Source organism: Primulina tabacum, chromosome 5, assembly GCF_025594145.1.
Source record: "Primulina tabacum isolate GXHZ01 chromosome 5, ASM2559414v2, whole genome shotgun sequence".
Lineage (NCBI taxonomy): Eukaryota > Viridiplantae > Streptophyta > Magnoliopsida > Lamiales > Gesneriaceae > Primulina > Primulina tabacum.
The window spans coordinates 10,642,024-10,668,725 of record NC_134554.1 but is presented as its reverse complement, the minus strand read 5'-3'; the positions used below and the strand labels follow the sequence as shown (position 1 = coordinate 10,668,725).

At 33.5% G+C, this 26,702-nt stretch overlaps 3 protein-coding genes across 6 annotated transcripts; all 3 read left to right on the top strand.

Annotated features, from left to right (window-relative positions):
* The first annotated feature begins 2,880 nt into the window (after nt 1-2,880).
* LOC142546437 (UDP-glycosyltransferase 86A1-like) lies at nt 2,881-6,870 on the top strand. The gene is made up of 2 exons (XM_075654147.1): nt 2,881-3,522; nt 5,744-6,870. The coding sequence occupies exons 1-2, from the start codon at nt 3,000-3,002 to the stop codon at nt 6,706-6,708; spliced, it is 1,488 nt and encodes a 495-aa protein (XP_075510262.1). The 5' UTR covers nt 2,881-2,999; the 3' UTR covers nt 6,709-6,870.
* Nucleotides 6,871-13,055: 6,185 nt separating this feature from the next.
* LOC142546436 (AMP deaminase-like) lies at nt 13,056-21,772 on the top strand. Of its 4 annotated transcripts, none has more exons than XM_075654145.1 (20): nt 13,058-13,541; nt 14,520-14,698; nt 14,853-15,033; nt 15,575-15,753; nt 15,893-15,944; nt 16,030-16,157; nt 16,255-16,434; nt 16,579-16,646; nt 16,819-16,961; nt 17,119-17,180; nt 17,653-17,766; nt 17,902-18,042; nt 18,457-18,609; nt 19,192-19,245; nt 19,327-19,437; nt 19,519-19,692; nt 19,779-19,859; nt 20,511-20,609; nt 20,708-20,828; nt 21,687-21,772. In XM_075654145.1, exons 1-19 carry the CDS (start codon nt 13,172-13,174, stop codon nt 20,774-20,776), a joined length of 2,538 nt encoding a protein of 845 aa, XP_075510260.1. In that variant the 5' UTR covers nt 13,058-13,171; the 3' UTR covers nt 20,777-20,828; nt 21,687-21,772. The 4 variants fall into 4 exon arrangements, with proteins under 4 accessions (XP_075510261.1, XP_075510260.1, XP_075510259.1 ...); XM_075654144.1 differs by lacking the exon at nt 21,687-21,772 and adding an exon at nt 21,079-21,421; XM_075654143.1 differs by lacking the exon at nt 21,687-21,772 and adding an exon at nt 21,091-21,421 and having other exon boundaries at nt 13,059-13,541.
* Nucleotides 21,773-23,586: 1,814 nt separating this feature from the next.
* Nucleotides 23,587-24,130, top strand: LOC142546435 (histone H4). Its single transcript, XM_075654141.1, has one exon. It carries the CDS (start codon nt 23,679-23,681, stop codon nt 23,988-23,990), a length of 312 nt encoding a protein of 103 aa, XP_075510256.1. The 5' UTR covers nt 23,587-23,678; the 3' UTR covers nt 23,991-24,130.
* Nucleotides 24,131-26,702: the final 2,572 nt, after the last annotated feature.

Below are 26,702 nucleotides of genomic sequence, written 5' to 3'. Positions count from 1 at the left end.
AATTAATAACATATTATAAAATTAAATATATAAAAGTTCTTCTTTAAAAAAAGAATAAGTGGTTTACTAGTCTAGTTGAGAGAAAATGAGAGATCGATTAATTGTACCGGTGTCTCACATTTAGCGACCAATATTATTGATACCAACAAAATCAGTCGCTAATCGGTTTCTATTTTTCTTTAGAGACCGAATAAAGACCGATTTGTCACTCTCTAATCCGTGTTTTTCTAGCAGTGACTTAAGATATGTATTTTAAGAAAAATCATAATCTTGGCATTTTAAAATTTTAGAATGTAAAATTCATCAAGCTCAATGCATAGTGAATCCAGAATTGAGTTTTTTGTTTCTTCAAAATAATTTCATTTAGAGTTATCTAAAATAAACTAATTCTTATCTAAAATAAACTAATTCAAACACGATCGATATAAGTTTAAGCAAATGTTAATAGAAATTTCATATCCAGTTCCCGATTACTATTGAATTAGATTTAAAAATAAATAAATAATACAAATTACAGGTGTACTTAAAATGCTCTCACAAATATTAAAGAAAAATACATATCTTACGTACTTTGTTACTAAAGATGAATTAACTAAACAATGGGACAAATCAAACCAGCCGGCATACATACGGCTTAACCTAAATCAACAAATAGTGAAATTTAAACATCGACGACCCGAGAATTAACGAGGCCGGAAATGTTTTTAAAAAATCTTAATTACCGAACTAAAAATACAACCCCCAACGTCTGGAGCATATCATCACATAGTCGAGAGTCGCATACTCCTTTTTCTAGTTTTGAAATCGCTATCGGATGAGTAAGCATAGGGCCACGTTGTGTGTTCATGAAAGTTATTAATAATAGTTCCTATTTTTATTTTTATTCATTTATATAATATAAATAATAATATTTCCGACACATTATGGGAAAATAAACGGACGAGAAGGGTTCGTGAATTTTTATTAATATTTTTCTGATTCTTATTTTTATATTCATTTATATACATAATAATATCGGTTACATGAAGAGGGAAAATATGGGGAATATGTGATCTTATATTATTCGTTTATTACATATGTTTTTTATATTTATTTATTACTTCGATATGTTTGCAGCCAATTTCTCAACAACTATTAATTAAAATATTAGTATATATTTTTTATTCCAGTAAGATCATTTATCGATTTATTGATATCACAGATTGCCTGAAAGGTATTATTTATCACTTTCGAAATATTCGTCGCATAGACGGTGAGTAATGAAAATTCAATTTCATCTATTTTATTTATAATTGATCATAAACTATCTAAAAAAAATTATTTCAAAACATTTTTAAAAACCACGTAAAAATACTTTTGTGGAAATATTGATGAGGTAAGATTTATTGAATACTAACTTGTCCAATGATAAATGAATTTGAAGAAGGAAAAAAAAAAAACAAAACAAAACAAAACCATTCGTAGTTTTGCATGAAAAGGAAAGCAGACAAGTTTCGAGTGTGTATAAAGTGGAGTTACTAGTGGGACGAACCAGGGGAAGGTTGACCTGTGACTTAGACACCCGCATTTGTGGGTGTTATAAAAAATCGTGGGTCCACATGCCACATACACATTACATTAACACATCTATTCTCTCACATTCATTTTAACATTCACACTCATTATTTGTAGGTTCCGCTGTTCACTCATTCATTTTATTCTTATTTTATATTAAATAAATTCAATTTCAAATTTTTTAAGAAATTTAAATTATTATTTTATATTAATAATAATTTTTTTATATATATATAACAAAGTTTAGCGACGGTTTTGAAGCAAATAACGACGGTTTTGAAGCAAATAGTGACGGTTTTTTCAAAACCGTCGCTAAATGTCCAATTTTCATAAATAATTCAAAACATGTGGGGCCCGCATGTCAGCAAATCGACGACGGTTTTTTAAAAACCGCCGCTAAGTGTGCAATTTTTTAAGAAAAATAAACTGACACAGGGGCGTTCATCTGTATCAAATCAGTCAAATTAATTAAAGCTAGAGCATGGATTTAAAATCATGCTCGGAAGTATATAGGTTACTCTAACTAATTGGTCGAAAAAATAATTTTGGAAGATATGTAGCTCCAGAAATATAGTCGTAAATCTGATAATGACATTTCCTCATGAATCTCTGTCCAAAAAACTAATAATTGTGACAACGAATAGATCTCTAAATATTTGGTAGAAGTTCAATTTAAATAACGACTAGAATATATATAGAATTCTTTTATTATATAAAGTTTAATGTAAATCTCGATTACGCCGGCACCTAGATCGAATCAAACATTATGATATCAAGATTATTATATTGGAGTAGATAAGCTACTAAAAAATAAAATTAATAAAACTAAATCCTAAAATATTTATATCCACGTAATATCCACTTTATACTCATATATAAAAGAATTGGACCCGAAACTCACCCCATAATCCATTTAATATATGCTCAAATCCGTCCAAATGGGACGGGTCCACTGCGGGTTGGACATCACACACAATTAATTTAATAATAAAAATGGTGATGGCTTGGACGAAGACGAATCATGATTAAGTATAGACCGCACATACCTCCCCCCTTTTGAGGAAAATTCGCGAAATTGGTCATATGAGTTGTCATGTATTAAATGATTTTAGTATAATAATTAAATTAAGTTTATTTTTTAAATTTTAATATATATATATATATAATGATTTTAGTATAATATATATATATATATTAAAATTTAAAATTTTTTAAAAAATAAACTTAATTATTATACTAAAATTATTTATATATATATAATATATATATAAAGTTATTATAGGAAAACACGATTTTAAACAATCATCGAAGTGATCAATTTTATTTAATTGCGTAATATATAATCCCACGCTTGATCCCTCAAAGGCTCATTTGAAAACCCGATCATCATCAGTTCGAAACTGAACTTCTGTTTCAAATATTTCAAGTTATCCCTCAAGAAAAAAATGTCAAATAATGAACAAAACCGGCCTCATGCACTAATGTTCCCATATCCTCTTCAAGGCCATGTGATCCCATTCGTAAACCTAGCAATAAAACTTGCATCAAAAGGCTTCAAGATCACCTTCGTAAACACGGAGTCGATCCACCACCAGATCTCCAAATCCAGAAGCAATGAAACCCACGACGATATCTTCGCCGGGACACGTAAATCGGGCCTCGACGTGCGATACGTTACCGTTTCAGATGGTTTCCCTCTAGGGTTTGATCGTTCCCTGAACCACGACCAGTTCTTTGAAGGGATAATGCATGTGTTTCCAGCACATGTGGATGAACTTGTTGGCAATCTGGTGAAGGATGATCCGACGATCAATAGCCTCATCGTCGACACGTTCTACGTGTGGGCGTCCATGATCGCCCAGAAGTACAGGCTAGTGAATATATCGTTTTTTACGGAGCCGGCGCTTGTTCTTACGATGTATTATCACGTAGAACTCTTGAGGAAGCATGGCCATTTCGCTTGTATGGGTAAGGTTCCATTTAATTTTTGTTGGGGAAAATTAGAAATTGATCTATTTGAGATTTTTATTATGTCAGCAAAATTTAATTTTAATATTTTATCTTTATAATTTTTTTAATTATAGTATGTTTCTACATAGGAAAAATTATTCCAACATAATTCAAAATTTTTTAAAACACTAATGTTTCTTCCCCTTGAAATATCCCAACCCATTTCTAATAGAGGTGTAAAAACCCGGGTCTCCTCCATTGTGCCACTGTTTACTTTACCTCCTTTGACGTTAAAATTATATAAACCTTTAACCATCAGGTCGTGTAATTACTTAATTAATTAAAATTTGGTTTTGAAGCAATAACTTTCTCTACTTTTTTTATTTTAGAGATTTTCTCGTCCAAACGTAGCGTCGCCAATTTTGATACGACCAGAAAAAAAATATTTAAAAAAAAACCAACATATCATATTAATATTAAATTTTGGCTATTAATTGCGCTGATATATAGATTGTACCTGAATCATCACCATAAAAATGTATCGAACAAAGAATGACCCGACCATAATTTATTAGCATTAACAAGAAAAGTCACAGTCAATGAAACGTAAATTTCCACATCTTTATGTCCATTAGAATCTGGATTAGGTTAAGTGTGCAATTTTTAAAAAAAATTATGAATTTAAGTTCTTCATTCGTTAATGTTCAAATAAATTTACTCAAAAAAAAAAGATTCCAATAAATAAACTAGTTTAAATCAAGCCTTTCAATTTTTTTTTAAAAAAATTATTCCTTACGGATTGGGACACGTGTCCAACCTAGAGTATACGTGGGAAATAGTTAGACTGCTGCGTGTACATTATAATTCTATAATATTATATGTATATGTTGGTGTACTAACACGTGTAGAAGTAGTATGCTTTGTGTCATGTGTATATGTATTTTAATATATAGACAGTAATCTTCTTGCATGATTTATATATTGTTTTGGTAAGTAATATGTAAAAAGAATATATTTAATTAGCTTTTTGGTTTTTTTTATATATTTTAAAATAGTATATTTATTTTCTATTTCTTGATGAAATTTATTTTACTTTTATTTTTCCGATTTCTTGCTCTACTTTTGCAGGGTTAGATCCTTTTGTGATTAATTAAGGAAATTTTTTTCCCGCCAACTTCTTCGATTTTAAGTTTTAGTTCATTAAGTTTTTAAAATTTGATTTTCATAAACTAAATTTTAATTTTATATTATTTTGGTTCAATTTATGATAATGTGCCGAAAAATGCTAATATACATCGAAAATGCCGACTGTCGTCATCATCATCGAGAAAAGATATTCATAGATATTGTAATTGTACGATCAGTTGGGATTTTATACCGGAGAACTCTCTTTAGGTAATGTTTCTCTGGTTACGAGATTGGCTACAGTGTATATTAGTTTCTCCAAACTAAACGATTTTTACACGTGTCATCTTTTAAATTATATCTAAGATATCATCATCATTAACTACATTTATCCACGTTTTCAATGGTCTACCTCCCATGCTGCTTCTTTATTAACCTGTCAATCTAAGAAATGTCGGAATGAGTTTGTGTCTGATCTCCTTTTCACATGACCAAATCATATTAGAGGTCTCTCCAAAATCTTATCTTTTATGAGAGCTAAACATAAATAGTTCATAATCATTTTATTTCTAATTCTATCATCACGTGTTTTGTCACACATCTATTTTAACATTCGCATATCTGATACCATCATATTATGCATATGTAATCATGTAGTGGTCTAACACTACGAGCCACAAAGTATAGTTGGTCGAACAATAATTTTAAAGTATTTTTTTTCCAATATCGAATGCATCTTTTTGTCGCATTAAACTCCTGATGTCATCTTTCATTTCATCCACCTTACTTTAATCATGTGGTATAAAATTGATGAACAATAAAACCAAAATATTCGAAAATTAAAATTTTATGTACCGAAACTAAAATTTGAAAACTCAACTACCAAAACTTAAAATTGAACCCACAAAAAATCATTTTCCCTTTAATTAGTAGTCACAGAGATGTAAAATAGTTGAAAAATGCCGCTGAGGTTGGTAAATCCTGGCATGCGAATTTGCGATAACTATACAAGATTTAAATTTTAGATAAAATTAAATGTTTACGTAGTAATTTTTGTGTGTGTGTTAACTTTGAGCTAATACCAAATTCCATGTTGTCACCCAATCTTGAACAGAGAACAGGATAGATGCAATCGACTATATTCCTGGAGTAAAATCCATTCTCCCCGTGGATTTGGCCTCCTATTTACAAGCCAAAGATGATACTTACACCACAGTTCATCGAATCATTTACAAAGCTTTCGAGGACGCGAAGAAAGCAGACTTCATGATCTGTAACACGATTCAAGAACTTGAAGAAGACACAATCTCAGCTTTACAAGAGAAGCAGCCTTTCTATTCAATCGGGCCCATTTTCCCTCCTGGCTTCACCAAAGGCCACGTATCCACGAGCCTGTGGCCCGAATCGGATTGCGTCCAATGGCTCAAAACGAAGCCGCCGAGCTCGGTTTTGTACGTCTCTTTTGGCAGCTATGCACACACTAGCAAACGTGACATTGAGGAGATTGCTCATGGTCTCATGCTTAGTCGGGTGCATTTCATTTGGGTGCTCCGACCCGATATCGTTAGCTCAGATGAACCCGATTTCTTGCCGGATGGGTTCGAGGATGGGGTCCGAGGTCGGGGATTGATCGTGCCGTGGTGCAGTCAAATCCAGGTTCTTACAGATCAGTCTGTCGGTGGATTCTTGACGCACTGTGGATGGAACTCGATATTGGAAAGTTTATATTGCGGTGTCCCGTTGATTTGTTACCCATTGTTGACGGATCAATTTACGAACAGGAAATTGGTGGTGGATGATTTAAAGATTGGAATCAATCTACGTGATGAGAACTTGAATTTGTCGAGAAATAGGATTTCTGAGAAGATTAAATATTTGATGCATGGAGATGAGTCAGGGGAGATTCGGAAGCAAGTCAAGAAGGTGAAGAACTCGTTGGAGAATGCAATGGGGATTAATGGATCTTCGGAAGCTAATTTGAATCAGTTCATTAGAGATTTGAAGGCAAAAATTGGAGAGCATAAAGGCTGTGGTTTTCTAAAAAAGAACGAAGGGTTTCATTTAAATGAAATTAAATAATTTTGCTGGAAATAATTAATGTTTTCCAGCCACATCTTTCTTAGAGTGAGATGTAATGGATATGGAGTAGCTATATACAATATGGGAGATATCGAGATTGATGAAAAATTTTTCATCGCTACGGACAAAAGTGTGTGTGCACAATGTTTGAAAACACAAGATATTAATGTTCAAGATTTGAAAATACTAGGAGTTAATATTTTTTTTACGAGATGTTTTTAGCGATCTCGTGATTTCACATTAATAGTTTATGTAATTGGCACTTATTTATATATGTTACACAACATGGGCTATCTAGAAGATTTGGAAAATTATTTTTTTGATGCATGAACTCATACAATTTTGAATTTTTGTTTATTAAGTTTTTCAGTTTCGGTAAATTAATTTTTATTTTTTCAGTTATTTTGGTTAAATTGATAATGTGACATTCACCATTGCCAAATACGTGCCAATCAGTTAGCTCACGAGATTGATAGAAGAAGCTTACACCAGAGCAGTGACTTCTTGTTTGTGAATGCAATACCTTTGTTTTGAAAAAAGTTTTATGTAATGACATGTTAAATGGTTAATGAAATCTTTGTTGTATGATAATAATAAAAAAAAATTGTGGCTGGAAAAACATTAATTATTGGGAAAATGATTTTACGTTAGTTTGTCTAATTTTAGGTTTTGGTTCAATAAAAATTTTGTTTTAGAACATGAACTTCTATTTTTTTTGCTATTTTGGTCCGACGGTGATGTGACATAGGCATGTCACTAATTTACATTTGCAAATGTTACATCAATATTTTACTGAATCACATCAATATTTTTTAATATCACGTCAGCAGTTCAAAAAAATAGGATTGAAAGCCAAATATTTTCAAATTTAGTGTACCGATAATTTTGAAAACTTAATGACCCAAAACTAAAAATAGTCAAAGTTAATGGACCAAAAAGTTAATTTTTCAAAATTTAAAAATGTAAATAAATGAATCGCTTAAACTTTCTTACTACTAGTAAAAGATGCACATGCATTGCATGTGCTATTGTTATTTATAATTTGATCAAATAATACTAAATAATTAACACGAAATTATTTTCAATTTAGAATAATTGTTCTATTTAAAAGGAAAGTTTTTTTTTTTATTTTTTTTATTTAAAATATGGAGTGACTTGAGAAGGGTTTTAGTAGGGTAAGAAGGGTAATTATGAAATTAAATATTTTGGTGTCCTTAAAGGTAGTTATTCTAAGGTCCTCACACTTAATAATATAGTATAGAAGTATAGATATAGTATAGATGAAGAGTAACAATTAAAGAATATTTCGGTGCATTTTGGGTTTTTTCGTTAAAATTTATACTACCAAATTTTTAATATTTAAAATTTAAAAGTTCAACTCAATAAAAATAAAAATAATATAATTTAATTTTAACTTTAACTTTAAAAAAAAAAAAAATTAGCTAAATTATTATTCAAAAAACTTACACTTAATCGCAATATTTTAATATATTTTTTGCGGTATTGACCTTTTTTTTTCTTTTTGCACGAATCGAAACCTCTTCTTCATAATTGCGCTTTATCTGCTTTTTTATATTTAAATTAAGATTAAAAATTATATTTTTACGACTTTTTAAAAAAAATTATGAATTAATAAAATAGTCATAAAATTAAGGTTCACTTCTTTTTTCTCGTTTTGCCCGAATCAAAATTTTTCTTCACGCTTTGCACTTGATACCGATTTTTTCTTGCACTTTTCTAGCATTTTTATTAAGATTTAAAATTTTATTTTTATGACTTTTTTAAAAAAATATATGAATTAATAAAATAGTCCCAAAATTAAGATGGACCGCTTTTTCTGTCGAAACTTTTCCTTCACGCTTTTTTATCGCGGTTTTTTTTTTTTTTTTTTTTTTTTTGAGTTATTCTAGTATTGATAATAAGATATAAAAATTAATTAAAAAGTGAGATAATTATAAAAGTACGCTGCGACTCCAACTGATAGGCAGGCTTGGGCCTGAGTTAAGGCCCAAGAAATATTTGTTTTCACTGCTAATTTTTTGGGTGCACAAATGTTTCATATATATATACACATATACATATATATATTAGAGTAAGCAAGTATTCATATTTGTTTTCACGGCTACATTGGTATAGCATTTGATTCAATAGAACTTCAAATCAATATCAGCATAGGTCAAAAGGAAAAAGAGTTCTCAAACACTTTTCTGTTGATCAATCGATCATGAACAATCAAAATATAACGATAATAAACGAAGATCATTGTTACGATTTCCTTATCGTCATCCATATTCTCAGCAGATACAGTACCTTTAAGATTTGATGTCACTATTTTACGACTCACTTAGTCAACCAGATCAAACGGTGCAACATCAGCAATTTGATAGGAGGTCCTACATCTCAGTACTGCTCAAAATCATGCCCATAAGTATATAAATATGCTTCTTGGGAGACTTGAACTCATATAACTCACTCTGGTGCAAATTGTTAGGATCAAACGCTTACAACTAGGCCAAAAGCTATAATTGTTATTCAAGACACAACTTTATTTTCTTATACTTGTAACAACGCACAATATACCTACTTGACTGCTAATAGGTCGGCATGTTAGGCCCATGATGCACGCGTAAACCAAGAAAATGCACTAAACATATTCATGGTTTTAACGAGAATCGTTTTTTAGGTGGGCTCAAGAATAGACTCCATATATTTTGGTCAATGATAATCGTTAAATCTGCAATGAGCATAATACATGTAGCATCTCACTAACCCTCTTTCTGAGCTTATAAATTATTAAAGTTTTTGTAAACTAACTAATTATGAAGTCTAGCCGAACAAGACATCATGAACTGATTTCATGTGGTTAATGTTCTTGAAAACTATATTTAAACCATTAAAAGCACGTGTACATATGCCCTCCACACAACTTTATAATGACATGATTCACTAATCCACTCATTAAAGTGACCACAGAATCCTTAAATAAATCAAGAACAAAATTTCCAAGTTTGGCAAATAACTAACTACATTTTTTGGCGACCAACCAAATGTTTTCCTATTACAGCAAATACTCATAGAAGAGTATGAAATGAGAGGATGAATTTGAAATTTGCAGTAATAAAAAATCCAGTGCATAAGTAAAAATACACTGAATTTTATGATCTGAGATGTCTATAGTAATACCGTGAGTGACCCAATACCGGATACTATAATATCATCAAAACCCAAAAGAACGTTTTTCCATGCTCTGCTCCCAAATTAAAGGGTAAGAGTATTTACCACAACTTTAAATTTCTCTATTTTACAAGTCAATTAAAACTTCACATTCAATTTTATTACATATAATTATTCAAAAAGAAAACTTTTCAGGCATTTGGTGTCGACACGAGATATTTTTTTTATCTATACAAGAATGTTTCAAATATATTGAAAGAAATACGTGTAATTTTATCTATAAGTATATGTTGGTTTTATGAATGAATTAGGTTTTTTTTTATAATTAATTATAAAAACTCAAATAATAAAAATATTATTAAACGAGCACACTTTCTCGAAAAAGGTGGACATATCCATTATAGTTTCTTTATGCACGGGTTTCACGTTTGAATACGATAAATTTGGACTATTCTGGAATTTCTATCCGATCTGTCTTTTTAGTGAAGGTACCTTCCAAGAAATTAAAAAACTCATAAATATTGAAAAGATTACAGAACCAATGAAAATTTAAAATTAATTGATAAGGTTCCTTTCTGGTCATTTTTTTAATGTGGAAAGCTTGGTCAATTTTTTAATGTGGAAAGCTATATATATATATATATATTTGTTCTATTTTTTTGTTCAAATGGTATGTCTAATTTGTTGAAAATTCTTCAAGTTTTATTACAATATACACATGATTTTTGTTATAAATAAATCTCATTTAAATTTCTCATCTTTAATATTTGCACGCAACGTTGAACATCATTAAAATTTCTACCAGTAAAAATTTCAGCTGAACACATGCATAAAACATATATATATATATATATATATATATACACACACACACGTGGGAAATTTATAATTATAATAATTCATATTTGTCTCTTTAACAATTTGATTATTTATATTGTCATTTTTTGTTTTAATCTACTATCTTTATTATTATTATTTTTTTTTGTAATTTTGATTTTTTCATGACGTTACATTGATCTAATGCTGAGGTGACTATTACATGTACAAGGTTACATTAGCACTAATAATCCCAATTAAAAAATATTAGACTTGCCAAAAAAATGAAATCTATAGAACTAAGATCCCGTTTCGACATCGTAGGAAACAAAAATTTCTAACACACAACATATATGACAAAAATTACAATATATGTAAATTCTCAAAAATCTTTTTTTTTTTTACCATGTTGCACCTTTTATTATCATACTTTATTTGAATTAGTTAACCTTGTATAATCATACTTTCACCCATATAAGAAAGTGCATGAATTCAAATCTCAACTAATTACGTGGAGTTTTTTCATTTACAAGACAATAAAATTGACGTATATTCCCAAAATATAGAAATAGATCACCAATTAAAAAATAATAATTTGTGGAACCTTTTAACAGAATATCATCACACAATATTACCCACAATCAAAGTTTTTAACTGTAGAAAATTGAATCGCACACACGAATTAAGACATGTGCGTATATATTGCATAATTATTATATGGAAATTAATTTCTGACCAAGCATGCTGGTGCACATAACACAGTGTCCACGGCTGTCTGCTTTGTCTGTTTCATGCACAGTAAAAATTTATGCTATGAATAATGTGTTGATTGTTTTTTTTTTTTTTTTTTTTTAAAATAAGATTGGGAAGTATGGAATATTGATATTATATATAACACACTATTTAGAGGGGAATATGTATTTTTGAATTTAAAAAATATATAGAAAAGATAGTTATTGTTATTATTATTATTATTATTATGATAGATGGAGGGAGAGGAACGACTAATTTGATGTCACGGCTTAATAATAAAATGATCATATAATTTATAATCTGAAAAATCCCAAAATTTGTTAAACACAACCATAAATATTTTAAAATAAAAAATATCCTGCTTAAATAATTATTTTGTTTAATAGTATAAAAATATCGTAAAAAAATTTGAGAAATATGTGTCTAAGAATGAATTTTAACAACACAAAGAAGCAAAATTTCAAAAAGACCAATATACACGTGAACGATGAAAGTTGCAATTATCATTTTTCCAAAATCTACACACTCTTTGGATGAAGTGAACAACATTTTTAATAAATGATATTAAACTTACATTTTCTCAAAATTTTATGTTCCTCTTCCTTTAATTTAATTTGGGTTTAAATCCCACCAGCTACGTGAGATGTTTAGTTAATTAAGTTAATTTTAGAATGAGAGATAAAATTTTGTGGCATTGGCATAAATTTCTTGCAAAACTATATGCACATGGAGAAGAATAAGCTATATTGTTGTCCACTTAAGAAAGATTGAAAACTTTGATTTCCGAGACCGGACTTCTAGCCCAATGGTCTTACCCCTTGTCGGATTAACCGGTTCTCCGGGTACGATCCTCCTTTCTCGCGTGAACTGTAATAAAAAAAAAAAGAAAAAGAAAACTTTGATTTCCACATTGATATGATATCAGAATAATGTAAAATTAGTGGAAATCTACAAAAGGAGCATAATACTTGAAGATGAACGTGGTGGACAAGGACTTGGGACGTCCATTACCTAGCAAGACAAATGGTCCGCCTAGGTTAGCAACTCCACCAAATTACGTCTATCTTCCTTATGGATTGTTATAGTTATAAAAAAAATTCGATTATATCTTTTGATGTTACATTTATTTTTCGAGATTTGTGAAAAACTAACAAACAACCTCATCGAATTTGTAATTTTATGTAATTTTAAAAGTTATCAAAATTTATTTTTTACTTTTTACAAATATCAAGTGAAATATATGTAATATTTAAATATAATTGGTTTCTTTTGTTAATATTACCAACCTGAGAGGAAGTAGATGTATGATACTCGATGCTCTTCAGAAAAAAGTTAAAAGGAACTTTTAAATTTTATTTTGATGATTAATATAATTCACCTTCTATTAAAATAATTTAAATAGTTGATTCGATCTGATTGCTGGAAGAAAACATGGAATTAATTTAATAATGATGGTAAATAAAATATTTTTTATTTAAAAAAACCCAGAATTATCCACAATCTCACTGTACGCACCGCGCCAAAAGGTCTCTACAACACGAGTTATAATTCCATAATCTCCAATAATAATTAATGGAAAATGAACAGTACTGTGCGGTGCTCTTCCTACAGTTCTCTGTCCCTTGTATAAATACGGCAAGTTTTGTATAAAAAATAACACAACCAGAGGTGATCTCTATATTGTTGAGTATTTACCCATTTCTGTGTGTATTCTACTGAAATGGACACTTACTCGCTCAATTTAGCAATGGCGGCATTCTTTGGGGCGTCGGTTGTGGCAGTTTCGGCGTACTATATGCACAGGAAGACTCTTAACCAGTTGCTGGAGTTTGCGAAGGCGATAGAAAGGGATAGAGACGATGGCGCGGTGCAGGAGGAGGAGGAGGGCGACTCGGTGCAGCATTTGAAGAAGTACCCGTCTCGGACGCGTCGGAAGGCGAGGGACGGATGTTACCGACGTGATTCGGCGTCTATGCCGGATGTGACGTCGTTCTCTGGTGGTGGCGGAGGTCAGGTGGATCAGAGGAACGGTCCATTGTACGTGGATGCTGTTCCGGGGGGTTTGCCTGGGCTTTATATGGTCCCTGAAGGTACGAATGTTGGATTTTGTTTTTGCCTGAATGATAAATTGAAGCGAACTCCATCTACTCCTATGCGATTAAAGCCTGTTAATTTACGAGCTAGTTATGATAATTTGGCAAACCGAAAAGTTTTCTTTTTTCCCTGTGGAGCAAGTGAATTCACGAGCTACGTTTTTTTCTTCCTTTCGGTGGTGGTGGTATTGACTTTCTGCTTTTCCCTTATTTTTTTAAAGTTCGTCCCTTAAGTTTTTGACTGAGAGAGAAAACGACTTTGGATTTGGATTCTTGTCCGTCTTCATCATTTTGGTTGGGAAGAAGGAATTGTTGTCTGAATGAGAATATGTGCTTTGCTATTCTTTTGCTACTTTGCTAACTGAGGATATTAGAAAATCTTTTTAATGATTGTGATCTTTCCATTCGAAGCATTGAGATGTTTGTTAATACCTTAGCTCAATGAAACTGCTCCACTGCTGAGAAACGTCCATCCACTAAAAGACAAATGGATAATTTTTTTTGTTATTATTTTTAGTATTATTGCAACTTATCTGCTTTGATAAATAGGATTCTATAGCACCCTATATTAGATAATTATCCCCAAAATGTGGGTTGTAACTTCTTTACTTGGCTTCTGTGTTTTTGCTCAAATCCTGCTTTTTTTGTCACCTGTTGGAATCTCGCATGCATCTTTTAGAACAACAAATGACCAAATAGGAAAATAAATGAAATTGGCCAAGGAAAATCGCATACAAAATATTTGAATAAGGTGGAGGCGGGGGGGGGGGGGGGGGGGGGGGGGGGGGGGGACCTTGGAAAACACTGGGGCACGAGGTCAAAAAGTATAAATATAATGTATTGTGACACTTGGCTATTTTCCATCGATTTTAGTCATTCCATTACAATTACTCGGTCTGCTTGATTAGACAAGATGAAAGAAATGATTCTACAATCTTTTTAATCCCCTCACGGTAAAATGGCTATGCGTTTCAGGGAAACCCGGTAAGGTAAATTCAACTACAAGAGCTGCACATCTTATTCGACCCACTTCTCCCAAATCACCTGTTGTTAGTGCTGCTGCATTTGAAAGTGTTGAAGGTTCAGATGATGAAGATAACATGACTGATAATTGCAAGCTGGACATGTCATATATTCATACTAATGGAAATGCAGTAAGTATCGACAGAAAAATGCTTGCTCTGTTTATTAGACTGTTCACCTGCATGCACAAGCACATACACTTGCGGATTGTTTCCTCATTCTTTTGAATATTTTCATGTCCTGTTGATCCCTTGATTAACCTCTGGACGTGAAAGCATGTATCAGAGTGTACCAGGCCATATCAACGCTAATGCTGAGGCATTACCCATGACGACATCTAGCATGATGCGCTCCCATAGTGTATCTGGCGACTTGCACGGTGTTCAACCTGATCCCATAGCTGCTGATATCCTAAGAAAAATACCAGAGCACGAGACTTTTGTACAATTGAGAATATCCCCCACCGGTATTGTCCTCATCTCTATTTCATCAGTTGGCTCATTACCCCAGCATGTCACTTAGTTCATATTGGTGCTGCTCAAAGAGAAAACCTGTGCCAGTTGTTGCATTAAGTTCATACTTCCTCTATTTTTCAATGAATGCATCTCAAGATCTTTTGGTTGTTTTCTTTGTCTGTACTTCCAGTTGTTCTCTCTATAGCAGGGATTGAATGTCAAGAAGGTTATTATATTGCCAGTGAACATTTTTTAAAATGCTTAAGAATTGTGGAAGGCCGGAAAGGGCCTTTATATATATTAGGTGATGCTATAAAGCTTGGTGTATTGTTTTTTATCTTGGTATCTGAGGATTTTGTGCAACTCCTTTGGCATTTGTTTTACCTACAAATTGGAGAGTTTGTTTACTTCTGATTTTTTCCTGTCAGTATATATAATTTATTATCTTCGTCTTGTATGAATTTGTAATTTTCTGTGTAAAATAGGTTTCTTTGATCCAAATGCATTTGTGTTTTTTAACTTTGTTTCCAATTTCCATGTAATTTCTGTTAGAAACACCATCTGTTGATGAAGTGGAGGTCTACCGTAATCTACAAGATTGCCTTGAAATGCGGAAGAATTATGTATTTAGAGAAGCCATTACACCATGGGAGAAGGAAATTATATCTGACCCCAGTACCCCAAAGCCAAATCCGAACCCTTTTGTTCATTTCCCTGAAGAAAAATCTGATGTAAGTCTCTATATTTATTAATATTTGCAATACAAATCTTACGTTATCGATCTTGTTCATCCAAAAATCTGTTGTTGCTTACTGTGTAAATTGACTTTGCTATTGATTTTTTGACTTATTTAATCTCTAATGTCTGCAGCACTATTTTCAGATGGAAGATGGAGTTGTTAATGTTTACGACAATAAGGATTGTAAGATAAAAATTATGACCATGCTGCATTAGTTTATGTCCTCTTTATTTTTCCTCCCCTTTCCTTACAGTTTCTTTCCCTGCAGCAAAAGAGAAACTTTTTCCTGTGGCTGATGCTACAACCTTTTTCACTGACATGCACCACGTCCTTAAGGTTATAGCGGATGGGAATATCCGAACTTTATGTCACCATAGGCTAGTTCTTTTAGAACAGGTTTATACATCCTCTGAGCTTAAATTACTCAGTAATTTGCTTAGCATATCAAGATTCAAATTCATGCAATTGATAACCTGAGTGAATCTGACTCCAGAAATTCAACCTTCATCTGATGCTTAACGCGGAAAATGAATTTCTGGCTCAAAAAAGTGCTCCACACCGAGATTTTTATAATGTCCGAAAAGTTGATACTCACGTCCATCACTCAGCTTGCATGAATCAGAAACATCTTTTAAGGTTTATAAAGTCAAAGTTGAAGAAGGAGCCAGACGAGGTAATGCTTTTGTTATGTGATCGATGTCTCCCTTTATCGATTTCAAAACCAGTCCACTGATATTGCTTTATTGAAATTGTAATGATCAAGGGAAAGAGGAAAATAACTGTATTGTTAACAGCATATTTTGTTACTCATTTTCAGGTTGTTATTTTCAGAGATGGGACATACCTGACCTTGAGCGAGGTGTTCGAGAGCTTGGACTTAACTGGGTAGTGATGCAGTTTTAATGATTGTCTCGTCGGGAAAAGAATATACAAAACTTTTGGAAGATATTTTTGTTTTGCATAGTTAATTTTTTTCAGCATGTCCATACCTCATTACCTTTGTTCCTATTTATTTATTGCATGGTTCAAGATTTTTTGTTTAAATAAAATTTGACAGGTATGATTTGAATGTTGACCTATTAGATGTTCATGCTGACAAAAGCACCTTTCACCGTTTTGACAAATTTAATTTGAAGTATAATCCCTGCGGTCAGAGTAGATTGAGAGAGATATTTCTGAAACAGGATAATCTTATACAAGGTGCAATCTGTTTCTTTCTTCTCACGTAATTTATACTGCAGTCATTCGTTACATGGTGCTCCTTACTCTAGTTCAAATGTGTAGGATGTTCTGTTTTTCTATCATAGGTAGAATTCTATTGGTCAACTTCTGATTTAACTTGTCTTGTTTCCGGCAGGTCGTTTCCTTGCTGAAATGACCAAGGAAGTTTTTTCAGATCTCACCGCAAGTAAATACCAAGTGGGTCTCTGATAACCTATTCATGGATTATCTGTCACTGAATGCTTGAATCCTTATGAGTGAGCACGTTACTATTTTTCTGGGTTGGGTTTGGATAGTGGGAACGAGTTGACTTACTTTTGTACATTTCAATTGAAACTAGGTTTACTCAAAATTACTTATGGTAACGGGTGGTTTTATTTTGACTTATGCTTGCAGTTTTAACTACATGACTGCTTTCTTTCTTTGATGTCTTACTCATTAGTCATTTTGTATGCCTTTCATCTTTGTTGTGTTGATTCCATTTATTCTCCGAGAAGCTGATGAAATACTGTAAATGTAGCATACGTTTTTGAAAAATGTTCTGTGTTCTTTATGATTACAGGATACAATAATATATGTGCTTATGCAATTTGGATCGTCATGCATAATTTCTCTTAAGGTCGACTTATTACAATTTTTGTTTTTAATTTATCTTATTACTTTGGTGTAGATGGCCGAATATAGAATATCTATATATGGCAGAAAGATGAGTGAGTGGGACCAACTGGCAAGTTGGATAGTAAATAATAACTTGTACAGTGAGAATGTTGTATGGTTGATTCAGGTAAATAGAGAACATGTTTCATCCTTTCTGTATGTGCACACTTGCACTCACTTTCATTCATGCATGTTAGCAGAACCCTATTCTCCCTCAATAATGTGGGTACTCTTTTTCTCAATACGGAAATTAATCTTCTAGCTTCCAAGACTCTACAATGTGTACAAGGCGATGGGAATTGTGACTTCATTTCAGAACATCCTTGATAACATCTTTCTCCCGTTATTTGAGGTTACCGTTGATCCGGATTCACATCCACACTTGCATGTTTTTTTAAAACAGGTTTGTCTTCCCTATCTTATATCGTCACTATGATGCAATGAACATGGGCTGTCTAATATGACTCTACTAGCATCTTGGAATATGTTTCAGCTTAGTTGGAATTTGCAAACACCTAGGGTGTGTTTGGATGTAAACATTTGTTAGAGAAGAGTTTTAACTTTAAGATTTAACTCTATCGTACATGTTTGGTACTGCAGAATTCCATTAATATTCCTCTCCTTCCTTTTGAACTTATTCATTGATAGCTGGATTTCAAATTCTCACAAAATGAAATAATTTGAAACACGTCTCTCAATTTTTTTTTTGAAATCCAACTGAATTCATCCAAATGCAACTCTAATATGCAAGTTCAGTGTCATATTCCAAGTTTTTCCTTGGATTTATTCTGGAGTACTACTGTCTTTTGTCTTACAGGTTGTTGGATTGGATCTAGTAGATGATGAAAGCAAGCCTGAAAGACGGCCTACAAAACACATGCCTACGCCATATCAATGGACCAATATATTTAATCCTGCATTTTCGTACTATGCATACTACTGCTATGCTAACCTGTACACCCTGAACAAGGTTTGCGTGTAATACACAACTTGTTTGTGCTCAATAAGCTCAAAAGTCCCTCCGTGATTGGAAGAAGCATTGTTTAATACCTCTCTAATTGTATTAGCTAGTTCTCATGTCTGTTACTGTGGGAGTTTCTTTTCTTTCCTCTTCGGTGGGTCAAAGGGAGAAACACCACCTCGAGAGATGCTATATTCTTGCCAGAAAACTCATCGCCCTTTCACATTTACACATACGAAATGGATACATAATTTGTGGTTTGCGGTGATTTCATAAATTGATCTACCTGTGCTGTTTGTGTACTATGTGCTGATCATTGTGGCATCTGGAGAAACACCACCTCAAGAGATATATTTCTGCCTGTGAATTTTTACCTTTTCATATTAGAATATACGAAGTGGATGCAGAATTTGTGGTAACGATTCCATATATTGATCTATATGTGCTGTGTGCATACGATTTGGTGATTATGGTGGTGTAGGGTGTGTTTTTTTTTGAAAAAATTTATTATGCCACCAGTGTCTGTAGCATTTTGTTATTGACTATCTATTCTGAATCATGAAATTTATCCTTCTTAATTGGACATTTCAGCTTCGTGAATCCAAGGGTATGACAACTATTAAGTTCCGTCCCCATTCTGGAGAGGTGAGTGTAAGCTCTTTTTCTTTCATTTTGAACCACCTTGAGTGGATCGCGTACACCACTCAGATATTATAACATGATCAGGCTGGTGACATAGACCACCTTGCTGCAACATTTCTCACAGCTCATAATATTGCTCATGGGATAAATCTAAGAAAATCTCCAGTTCTTCAATATTTATACTACCTTGCCCAGGTAAGGAGAGAAACTGCTGATGTGAGCTATGCTCCTTTTTATACGATAGTTTTCAAAGGTTTGGAACTAACGTGAATTCAGATTGGTTTGGCTATGTCTCCTTTGAGCAACAACTCTTTATTCCTAGACTATCATCGCAATCCGTTTCCCATGTTTTTTCTACGGGGCCTTAATGTGTCGCTCTCAACTGATGATCCACTACAAATCCACTTAACAAAAGAGCCCTTGGTGGAAGAATATAGTATTGCTGCTTCAGTAAGTTCATAGAATCTAGTTTTCCCTTGAATTTGTGTTTTATTGTTGAAAATTTTCTTGGACTATTTACTCCTCTGTTATTGCAGGTATGGAAGCTAAGTTCTTGTGATTTATGTGAGATTGCTCGTAATTCAGTCTATCAGTCTGGGTTTTCACACGCCTTGAAGGTATTTAGTTTTCCGGGAATTATTAGGATTGGGGTTGGTGTAATAATTATTCTGGGGTTTACTTTAACATCGAATATAGGAAGAACAAACTGAGTGGATATTATATTCATATTGATGTGGACTCTATTACATGCCATATTTGACCTTATTTGGTATGGCTTCCAATTTTCAATGCTTTGGTTGAACGGCATACTGACATGGATTTTCTATTAATTTGGGAAAAAGGTTCGCTAGTGAAAGTATGAAATTTTCTGTAATGCTTGTTTGCCAGTACCATAAGTTCTATTAATAAACCTTTCAAGATGGCACCTCAATTTTTTGAGTTGAATCTTGTAAGTGAACTGAGCTTGACGTTTGATGTTAATGGTCCGATTGAGTTTCGAGTAATTGTCAACTATTTGATGACAGAAAGATACTAGGTGCAGTATAGATGACATTTCTGACTCAAGTAATAATTTGTTCCTCTGAACTAATCAGACCATGCATTCAGGCAGCTTACGCTAAAGAATTTTGTCAGGCTAACTAAGCTGTCAGATTGTTATTGTAGTTATTTGCGACGAAAATATATCTTCCTACATCAAGATCCCTTATCATTGCATTACCTGACTGCATTATGCTCTGTCCTTATCGCTCTACTCGGTGAATTCTCAGTTTCACTGGATTGGAAAGGAGTACTTCAAGCGGGGACCAGATGGTAATGATATTCGCAGGACCAATGTCCCTCATATAAGGCTTGAATTTCGTGACATGGTATGTGCTTGAAATTTTATACTGGGTCCACAGCCTATTTCCTTTTGATAAGGTTGAGCTTGTAAATTTTTACAACCAATTATACGTCACTACTGCAGATATGGAGGGAGGAAATGCAACTGGTTTTCCTTGGCAGGGCAAACTTTCCCAAGTTTATTGACCCATGAATTGCCCAGCTAATCTTTACACCAGCCATTTACCAGTTTCTCAACCTGAAAGGTATTTTTGTATTTGTGTCTTTTATTTCTTTTATAAAATAGGATCCAGAATGGAACCATGCTACGATTCTGCTTATTTGAACCTTGATTTGTTATAAGTTAGGAAATCTATCTTGAAATGGCTTTCATTATTCAAGCAAAGCACACACCGTACTCGTACTCGAAAAGTTAAAAAGTGAATGTATGCAACAATATCAAACCAAACCACTGAAGTTCAAATTATTATCTTAGTCTTATCTGATTTGCTCAAGATTCATCACCAGGAACTGGCCTTTAGACCATAACTTGCTAGTAGTGACTGAGATGAAAACTCGGAGTAGCTGTACCTTGGCCGATTATACAGGATATATTGGCTTGGGAGCAAAACAAGCATGACATAAACCTGGTCAAAGCTGTATTATGTGGCTAGAGATTTTTTTGGGGTCTCTGGTTGCTCTACGAAGGGTTAACCGAGTTAGAATTTAATTCATGGCAGAGGTTAACTATTTCTTTGGAGTATGCAGTTCAGGATGGACGGAGTTTTTACCATGTCCTTTTGTAGTATTGTAATTGTAATTTTAAGAATTACCAAATGAATGTAAACTTATCAAATAACACCTTTTTTTAATGCAAGTGGATTTAAATAATTATAACGAACACAAACACTGACATTATTTCACTAGTATTTATGCTGTTGTACTTTTACCTCCTGAAATTCTTGCATCGGCAAGCGAGGTAGCTGCTGTTGTACTTTTACCTCCTGAAATTCTTGCATCGGCAAGCGAGGTAGCATCTAAATACTTCCCAATTAACGTAAATTGCGTAATCAAAATGATCATTTAATATTTCTGTACATTTATCAAATCTGTTTATACACAAGTGGATCTTATGTTCAGAATTGAAGACGAAATTACTCAACTGTAAACAAATAAGCGACAACCTCTGGAAACAACCCGACATATGAAGAGTTATTCCTTTACATTCTAAAAAATGTGATTCTTTTTGTCGAAGTATGAGCGACCCTATTTGTTAATCGACAGACAAAAGCGATGAAAAAGAATGTTGCAAGATAAATCCAATCCAGACCATGATTTTTATTTTCCATCACTTGCAGGATTTTACGTCTGATTGATAAAAGCTTGAGACATTAAACCAGGATTATTTTTTTGAGCTAACATCAATGTATGCAGATATCAGGAACTCCTGGCAAACACCAATGTATGCAATCTGCGTGATGCAAAGGATCAGTCTTTTCCTCATCTGTCAACAATTTCCCCCTCACCTCGGTGTAAATCGATACATGTGAACCTTTTCGATATTCTGATAGTTGAGTGATGTTGATCAAAGTCACAGGGACTTTCATGTTCCGATCACATCGTCCATCACGCTCATTATTCGCTTGTCTGAGCCGGTTCCCCAGTGTCGTTTCTTCATGACTTGAGCTCGTCTCAATGAAGCATTTTATTCCTTATTTCTAGCCCACTCCGCACTTCTGAAACAAGAACAGGGTTTCCCAATCCAAAAAAAATCACCTTTTGATCCTTCACAAGAAAAAGGTTTAAAACCGAGGCAAGGTGATGGTTTTCACGCTATGAAATATAGAGATTGTTTGATGTGATTTTGAAGGAGTAAAGCTATAGAAATATAAGGTGTAGCTTGAGTTAGAAATCTAAAAGAAACGATAAGTTTGAGAAGATAATGAAGAACTTCATTTCTAATAAGATAATTACAATCAGTCAGTGTTTATAAATTCCTACAAACTAATGAACTATTGAAAAACTGTTGAGAGATTGTAGCAACTTAACAAACTAATGAGCTGTAAAATCTATCCACTAAATCTTGCTAATTATATGGGCTGACTCTTTGTGGACTGAAGTAATCTTGGGCTTGAGATTATACTATCGTGCTTGGGTGTTGGGTTTGATATCAGATCCTTGACTGCTTGTTAATTAGGTGGAAAAGGTTTTCTATTAACTAATTTGGTCCCTTCTCTACAGTGTATTTATAACTTTGTTTGCAGTTAGAATCATAAATGCTTATCTGCTGCCACTACGTTTATCCGCTGGTATGACTGGAGTGTGAGAGTCGAAGTCAATACGAGATTCTTTACTTCTTTCTAGCATAACCGTGTATATATTACTGGAAAGACTGATCATCATAACTAAATTGGTTCCATTTATGGGACATAAAATAGTTATATTCTTCTGGAATACGTGATTCGAATACAGTTGACCAAAACACAGTTCTATCCTACTATATCAACGCTATTTATAGCCATATGGTCCAAAATTAGCCATAAGTTGAGCCATACTCGATAAATTATTATTTAATTAATTTATTTGACTTTTCAACTTGAGAAATTGTCTCAAACTTGAGACTTTGATGCTCGGCCATGCGATTATCGATTTCGAAAATATGAAACGGAAATAAAAATGAATTAGTGGAAAAACAGTGTGTTATTTTATAATAATAAAAAATTATTATTTTTTTAGTGTGATTCAAAATTTATTACTGCTTCATATTAAATTTTAATTTATCTACGAATCATATAAATTTTCTTGTGTTATTCTTTTAAAAGAAAGATGATATACTTTCATCCAGTACTCGATCCGCTACGCTTTTAAAATAGAATATAAACCGTCGATGAAGTTCAATCGAGCGGCTCCAATCGTCTTATTACCCCAACTAGGATTCCAATATTCACCGTGGATTCACGCTCTTAATCCAACGGCGGTAGAGCATCCCACAGAAAAACCTTCACGTATAAATATTTAACCTGCTCCAATCTCCCTCCCAAGCAACCCTCATTTCAAATTCAATCACTAAAATCGAATCCTAAATCTCTTTTCTTCAAAATTAGGGCTTAACCAAGATGTCTGGCCGTGGAAAAGGAGGCAAGGGATTGGGCAAGGGCGGAGCCAAGCGCCACCGCAAAGTTCTGAGGGACAACATCCAAGGCATCACGAAGCCGGCGATCCGGCGGCTGGCCCGACGTGGTGGAGTGAAGCGCATCAGCGGGCTGATCTACGAAGAGACTCGCGGTGTGCTCAAGATCTTCCTTGAGAACGTCATACGCGACGCCGTCACCTACACCGAGCACGCGCGGCGGAAGACAGTGACGGCGATGGACGTCGTCTACGCGCTCAAGAGACAGGGCCGAACACTGTACGGATTCGGCGGTTGAGCTGTCAGGGATTTGTAGATTTAGGGATTTTATGCTATTTAATCATCATTTGTATGAATACAACTGTCACTGTGTTCTGGATGTTCCTTTTGTTTTTCAATGAAATCGAATTCCATCTATAACTGAGGTGTGCTTTTTCTCTTCCAATTTCACCGTTTTTGTTGTTCAGTCATGATGCTAATCTCTCCCAAGTTCAGCTTATTCTTGTCTCTAATTTGCGTCTTAAGCTTAATTTTCTGAACGTATTACACTTTTGATTGGAGTCCGACATGACAGATAAACTTCTTATAGTTAAGTTGCATCTATTAAATGTTTGGACGTGAATTTTTCAAATTTTTTGATATGATGTTAATCGTATAAATTGAATCTACTGGTTAAAATTTGTTTTTACTTTCTCTAATTCCAGCAAAATATATTTGGATTATTTGGAACGAATTTTTTTTTTTGGACCAAACAATTCTTGAGCGCTGTTAAGGATGAAATGTAGGTTGCAGGGATGCTGGAGAAAGTACAGAAGGCAATAGAGAAATATGTGTATGATTTGTAGCTGGTGGGAAGGCTGTTGGATAGGTTTGATTTGCTTCAGAGGAGGGCACAAGCTGTAGACTTAGATGAGCTAGATGTTATTATCAGCAAGTGGATGCTTGAGCTTGGGTTTATGCCCGAGGATGCAGATGGACTGATTGCACCATTTAGCGGAGGGTGGCACATGAGAATGTCAATTGGGGAGATTCTATTGCAAGGAAATTGCTTACATGATTGTTTGAAGTTGGTGCAAGTAAGAAAATATATTTGAGTGTCGAGTGATTGGTTTTTAGCTGATTTCAAGTGGAGCGATTTTTGTTTCCAGTCATGAATGGATGACTTTTGGTCTGGCCGCTTGTTATTGTTAAAGTATGATGATAGCCATACACTATTTACACATGTTTCCTATGTCTTTTTACCGAAATAAAATTCCTGGTATGGGGAATGACCTTGATGTAATAATGGAAGACATGACAATTTTGATGCAGATTATGATTACTTGGTGTGTTGCTGTTATTTGTGCTGCTTACTTTATCTTATAACTATGAAATTATTTTGATGATCCAGATTTATTGCTTCTGGACAAACCCGTGAATGATAAATCATCTTGATTGTGATACCATGAATGTGTTGAGGGTTATCTAAAGAAACAGGACGTGCCAATGGTCATCATATCACATGACAGGGCTTTTCTCAATTAACCGTGCACAAAATTGTGGAAACAGATATGGTTGTTTCGAGAGCTTATGAAGGAAATTACTCTGATTATGTCATCGCGAAGGCAGCTTGGATTGAAACTCAATTTGGAACTTGGGAAAAGCAACAGAAAGAGATTTAACAGACAAGGGACCTTATAAGCAGGTTTAATGGTGGAGCAAATACAGTATGTGCTTCTTCTGCGGAAAAGGTCTAGATTTAATTGTCCCATATCTCTGCTATCCATCCATCCAACATCATTAAATGAATTTAATCTTGTGTTGGATAAAAAAGTGGGATAACTTTTGCATCCTTTTTAACCGACTTCTACCTTGTTCTGTGTTTCATTTCACTTTATGATACACGCGGCTCTCATTTAATCGCCAGGAGAACAAAGTGCTTGTTTAAACATTTTTATACTTCAATGTCTCCAAGGACTTCCTAAATTTGATGTCATTTTTTCCTTGGAAGCGTGGTTATGCTATCTCCTGATTGATGCATGGCCTTTTTTTTTTTTTGAGAAATTAAGGGATGAAAACTTTTGCCCTCCTCGCATGCTGTGAAATTTCCCAAGTTTTAATCTTCATGATTCCCCATTAGTAGTGATTGATATTGTGCTTCTATGTTGCTGGACCTGAAAAATTAATGCGGTCTTAGTTTATTATTGTTATTTGTCTTCTTATTTTAGTTTTACTTAAATATTCTAGTTAATAGTTCAATTTTTTTTAAACCCTAATCTATTGATGCATTGATCACGAGATATTGGGTAACTGTTTGCCTATCCAAAAGTAAAAGTGCGAACACTTTTCCCGAAGAAACACTCCAGAGTCGCTCAATAATTCGGTTACGAGAACATGGTACTCGACTTTCTATACCACATCTAAAATCTCACACAACATGATTGTAATGTAAATACAAGGGTCTTGTATCAGGACTTTTTAAGGACATTCATGTAGTTAATGTTTGTGGATTTTACCTGCATATTCTACCAACAGCAAAATCTGGTTACCTCAAAGACCAGCTTCAGTATATAATTTTTCCCTAACAAAGGATTGCAACCAGAAGTTTCTTTCATTTATTTTTCTGGCTAGCACATGCAACATTATATTTTCAATTTTTGTTTCGTGTCCAAGGTGAATGTGTTATACTAGTGAAGCTTAGTATATTTAGATACTTTGAAAATTGTTCTAACAGAATGAGCCTCTCTTGTTTGTTATAGGGGGAAGAGGAAGCAAGGAAGAAACAAAAAAAGGCAGGCATTTCCAGCTGCTAAACTAAACAGAAGTCCAAAGGATTAGAGAATGCTTAAGATGGAACTAACGACCGGAAAGCTGCCAAATGTGTAATTGTATGTATGCTGCACAATTAGAAATAGGTTTGGTTTTTTAGAAATGATCGAAAAGAATGTGTATCCTAAGTATGATGGTTAACAACTTATAAGTTTCTTGACGTTATAAATTGTATTACGAGCTTAACTTAAAGATGATGTTT

Coding starts and splice junctions, on each gene's coding strand:
- LOC142546435 (XM_075654141.1), top strand. CDS start 23,679: ATGTCTGGCCGTGGAAAAGGAGGCAAGGGATTGGGCAAGGGCGGAGCC.
- LOC142546437 (XM_075654147.1), top strand. CDS start 3,000: ATGTCAAATAATGAACAAAACCGGCCTCATGCACTAATGTTCCCATAT. Junction 3,523..5,743: donor TGGCCATTTCGCTTGTATGG/GTAAGGTTCCAT, acceptor AATCTTGAACAG/AGAACAGGATAGATGCAATC.
- LOC142546436 (XM_075654145.1), top strand. CDS start 13,172: ATGGACACTTACTCGCTCAATTTAGCAATGGCGGCATTCTTTGGGGCG. Junction 16,158..16,254: donor GGCTAGTTCTTTTAGAACAG/GTTTATACATCC, acceptor ATCTGACTCCAG/AAATTCAACCTTCATCTGAT. Junction 19,246..19,326: donor TCCGTCCCCATTCTGGAGAG/GTGAGTGTAAGC, acceptor TAACATGATCAG/GCTGGTGACATAGACCACCT.